Below are 4,796 nucleotides of genomic sequence, written 5' to 3' on the forward strand. Positions count from 1 at the left end.
TTTTGATGTTTTTTCGGTGATTTTGCCGCTGACCAGTACGTCATGCAGGACAGCGTCGAATGCTTTGCACAAGTCCAGGTAGATGATATCAGTTGATCTCCCCTTAATGTAAGATGCCTGAAATATTCCTCCTTTATTATATATTGGCACAAAGCCATAATCAAGATAGGGAAGCAACAATACTTGAGACAATACTGACCTACTCAAATAGTTTGAGCTACTTTGTTTTAAAACTCTTAGTGCTTATTTTTTTTATTTGTAAAACTAAAATTCAGTTTTATCATTAAAAAAAAGAGATTGTTCCTTTACTTTTTGTCCAGCAGCTACTGTTCTTTGTATGTGATGCAAGAAGAAATCTTCAGAAAAATTATCTCACTGATATCTCAGTGGTGGTATCAAATCTTGGTTTTTTGATGACAGGCTTCTTAAGAAATAATACATCAAGTCTTTTGAATGTCCTTTGCCCTCCAGAATAAAAGATCTCTGAAATCAGACTCATAAAAGAGTCTTTATAAACAAGGATGTTAGATTTCAGGTAGGATATATATACGCTAGAGGAAAGGACATGGGTCTAAATAACTGATTTCTTGGGGTTTTTAGAGTGCGTTTGGATAATCATGCATTAGCAACACAAATATTTTATTCTCTGTAGAAGGTTAATGAATGAAAATAAGTTTATCATGCTACTTTTGCCATTGTCTAGAAGAGATGACAGCATGGACAGAAGAAGAATGCAGAGGCTTTGAACATGCGCTTCTGATTTATGGAAAAGACTTTCATCTCATACAGAAAAACAAGGTTAGTATTTTACAGTTAATGGAATAATTGGTAGGTGATACGATGCTGAAAACTTGTAAAAGCAAAAGAGTGAAATAAGAACCAACATATTAAAACCAGCCTGGAATTTTTGTGCTAATTTTACCTTTGATGTCATTGGAAAAGCTAGGCATTGCAAGATGAGTCAATATATTATTTCTGAAATCAACTTGTGTTAATATTAATTCCATGTATTTCCATACCATGGCTTTGGGAGAGGAAAATGCATCTTTAGTTATTTTCGTCACCAGAAGGTGTAATTCTGCAGAAACAGGCTAAGCTCTTTGTGCTTTCAGAAAGTGTAGTCATCCACCAGTACTCTGATTTCTGGCCAATGAAGGAGTTCTAATTTTGATCTGGATTGCTTCTGATTGACTCCTCTGTGCCTGGAGTACAGAAATTGAATTTTTTTTTTTTTTTAATCAAATATGCATATCACTTGGTACAGTTGACAGTATGGCTGTTTCCAAACTTTCTGTACATCTCCTGTATGTTTTGATGCCACTTTGAGGTTTTGTGCTGGTTTTGGCTGGGATAGAGTTAATATTCTTCCTAGTAGCTTGTATGGGGCTATGTTTTGTATTTGTGCTGAAAATAGTGTTGATAACACTGGGATATTTCAGTTAATGCTGAGCAGTGCTTACACAGAGTCAAAGCCTTTTCTGCTCCTTAATCTGCCCTGCCAGTGAGTAGGTTGGGGGTTCACAAGAAGTTGGGAGAGGGTCACAGCTGGGACAGCTGACCCCAACTGACCAAAGGGATAATCCATACCATATGATGTTGTGCTCAGCAATAAAACTGGGGGGTGAAGGTTGGCAGGGGTTGCTGTTGATTTGGGACTGGCTGGGCATTGTTCAGTTGGTAGTGAGCAATTGTTTTCTTTTGCATCGCTTGTTTTTCTTGGGTTTTATTTTCCTCTTTTTTTAACATTTTTTTTTAAATTTATTAAACTGTCTTTATCTCAACCCACAAGTTTTCTCACTTTTACCCTTCCAATTCTTTCCCCCCTCTTAAAAGAGAGTCCATACCCTAGGTTCTGTCACAGAGTCAGTTTATTTCAGCTTCAGCTGCGCCCTCCCAAGAAGGACTCCCTGGGTTATTTTACTCTGCTCTTTCAAGCCTCATGATCTATTACATCAGTTTTGCATGCGCCTGTCCATGCGACAAGCATGTGTCCTTCATCCAATTAAGTCGTTTAATGATTTTGATTCCTGTTCAATGACTGGAGTTTTGGTGTGGGCAACTCTGCTAACTTAGTTTCATAATCTTTTTGTTCCATCTGCACCTGATGCTCATCTGTCTTCTGCTGACTCCAGGTAGAATGGTTTCTTTCCTTTCCTCATAATGGTCACTTTAATTTATATTGCTATTCATACAATCTTCATTAATATTACTTATATGATTTTATAATGTTAGGTCAGTTATAATAATATTGAAGTCATGCAAAACTACTCCCAGCCATTCTTCTTGTAACTAAGAGTTCAACCTAGGTTCGACTTGTGGCCTAAGGCTTCCAATATAGCTACTCATGCTAAGCAAGTTAGCTACTTATGCTAAAACATGTGATTCAAATAATCAGTTTGAAGATTACTTTAGTTTCCAACACCAACCAATGTCTTGGCTATTAAGAGTCAGCCTTTTTCTGCTCAAGGGAAAGGGTACTGGTGGCGCACACTGTGTGCAATCCTGTGCTTCTGTTGTGGTTCCTGTTCTGTTGGAAGGCATCTACCATGACCATCTAGTCACCTGACCACTTCAGGGCTGACCAAAAGTTAAAGCATGTTGTTAAGGCCTTTGTCCAAATGCCTCTTAAACACTGACAGGCTTTGGTCATCGACCATCTCTCTAGGAAGCCTGTTCTAATGTTTGACCACCCTCTTGGTAAAGAAATTTGAAACTGTAGATCGCTTTTCAAGTTTCCTGATTTAATGGGTTTGGTATAGATACTAGAACAGTAAAACTAATAATTTTGCAGGAATATGGGGACTTAAAGAGAATGACAAATTATAATTCTTTGTATTAATCTTGTCAGTTCTTCTTGCCACCTTTTAGGTAAGAACCAGAACAGTTGCTGAGTGTGTGGCTTTCTATTACATGTGGAAAAAGTCAGAACGTTATGATTACTTTGCTCAGCAAACAAGATTTGGAAAGAAGAGATATAACCATCATCCAGGAGTTACGTAAGTAAAATGTTCTTGGAATATGTTTTCTGTTGCAAATTGTAAATGTAGAAGTTTTGTTTGTTTGTTTGTTTCCCGTCATTGCAATGTAATACTACAGTGGCTATGGCAACTGAAATTAAATCCATCATCACCATTTTTAGGCCTTATTTTTCTGTTAAATAACCCATTATGAATGCTATATTCTTTAAGGGACTACATGGATCGTTTGGTAGATGAAGCAGAAGCCCTTGGTGGAGCAGTACATTCTTCAGTCTTAACATCTAATACTCAGACAGAAACCATTCCTGATCACCAGCTAAGCATTCTGAACTCTATCGCTGCCAATGAGTTGACAGGTAAATCAAGAAAAAAAAACCCTAACAACCAAACCCCATACGAACAACAACAAAAAACCCAAAACAAAACAAAAAAAACCCTTTTTGTTGTAACTATATAAACAACTATTTCATTTACATTTTGTGTTCATCTTTTTTTCCAGCATTGACAAACAGTGTAGCTACAGTCTGCCACACTTCAGATGTTAACTGCCTAGATGATGCCTTTCCTCCTATGGACAGCTTACCTCGAGCACCAGTTAATCATGTGCCTGTTGGAACAGAAGAATTGCTAAACTTGCCTAGCAATGGTGACAGTGATTGTTTTAATTTATTTGAGACTGGCTTTTATCATTCAGAGCTAAACCAAATGAACATGTGCAGTGAGGAGACAGAAAGACCTGCAAAGAGATTGAAAATGGGAATTGCTGTCCCAGAATCCTTCATGAATGATGTCTCTGTCAATAACCTCGGTGTGGACTTTGAGAACCACACACACCATATTACCAGTGCCAAAATGGCTGTTTCAGTGGCTGACTTCAGCAGTCTATCTCCAAATGAGACAAATGGTTTTATTAACACCCATGCTCTTCACCAACATACTGCCCTTCACTCAGAATGACTGTGGAAAACTAAACAAACAGTGGGTACTTTATGTAGTAGTAGTAAACTTGATGGGAGCTGTCAGATTTGCTTAGTCTTTCCCTGGAAGTTTGAACTTTGACATCAGTGATGTCTTTATGTATAGAACTATATCTTGATTTAACAAGAATAATTTCTTTTTTCAGTCCATAAATGTGGAAATGTCTGGCAGAGTTTAAGACTAAGAGTACTGTGATGCAGCTTTAAGCTCTGCTTCATTTTTTTTTTTTTTAAAGCCTGTAGACAGAGGCCACCATTTCAAAACCAGCACAGATGTTCTGAACTGATTGGAGTGGCTTTTTAGTCTTAAGTTACTTTTGCAGTAACAGATGCAGTGTAATAACAGTGTTTGCAGGTACTGATCCTGATTCCTGCTTAATGTAGTTTTGTGGTTTGGTTTGGTTTTTTTATTTCTTATAAAGGCAGGGATGGGTTTCTTTAACTTAAACTGCACAAACATACAAGAATGTTTTTTAAATGTAACCTTTTCTCATGTGATACTAAACTAGAGCACTTCAGTTTAAAAAACAGCAAGTTCATCTTGGTGGAAGCTAGCACAAGGGACTTAGCATGAGTAAAGTATGAAGACCTACACTTGGATGCTGTTGCAAAATTATAGGCCATGGCTACCTTACACAGAAGTCATTATGCTGCCAGAGGTATCTGTGTACTTTAAACTTACTGACAAACAGATGCATTTTAGGCTATTGTATTCAGTTTGGTTTTGTCCACAACTTTGAAGATTATTGCACCTGTGTAACTTAACTTTCCTAAGGCAGCTAATGTTGTATAAAGCTACAGTCTGCACAGCTTAGGATTTACCACTAAACAAATAGTCTAC

General features: G+C 37.3%; 1 protein-coding gene across 1 annotated transcript; it reads left to right on the top strand.

Annotated features, from left to right (window-relative positions):
- Window positions 1-703: 703 nt before the first annotated feature.
- LOC104545720 (mesoderm induction early response protein 3-like) lies at window positions 704-3,935 on the top strand (the record flags this gene model as incomplete). The annotated part of the gene is made up of 4 exons (XM_010190925.1): window positions 704-798; window positions 2,869-2,996; window positions 3,189-3,334; window positions 3,478-3,935. Coding segments are annotated over 4 exons (827 nt in total), but the record flags the coding sequence as incomplete, so codon positions are not given.
- Window positions 3,936-4,796: the final 861 nt, after the last annotated feature.

This window comes from Mesitornis unicolor, unplaced genomic scaffold (assembly GCF_000695765.1).
Source record: "Mesitornis unicolor isolate BGI_N332 unplaced genomic scaffold, ASM69576v1 scaffold17168, whole genome shotgun sequence".
NCBI classification, from domain to species: domain Eukaryota; kingdom Metazoa; phylum Chordata; class Aves; order Mesitornithiformes; family Mesitornithidae; genus Mesitornis; species Mesitornis unicolor.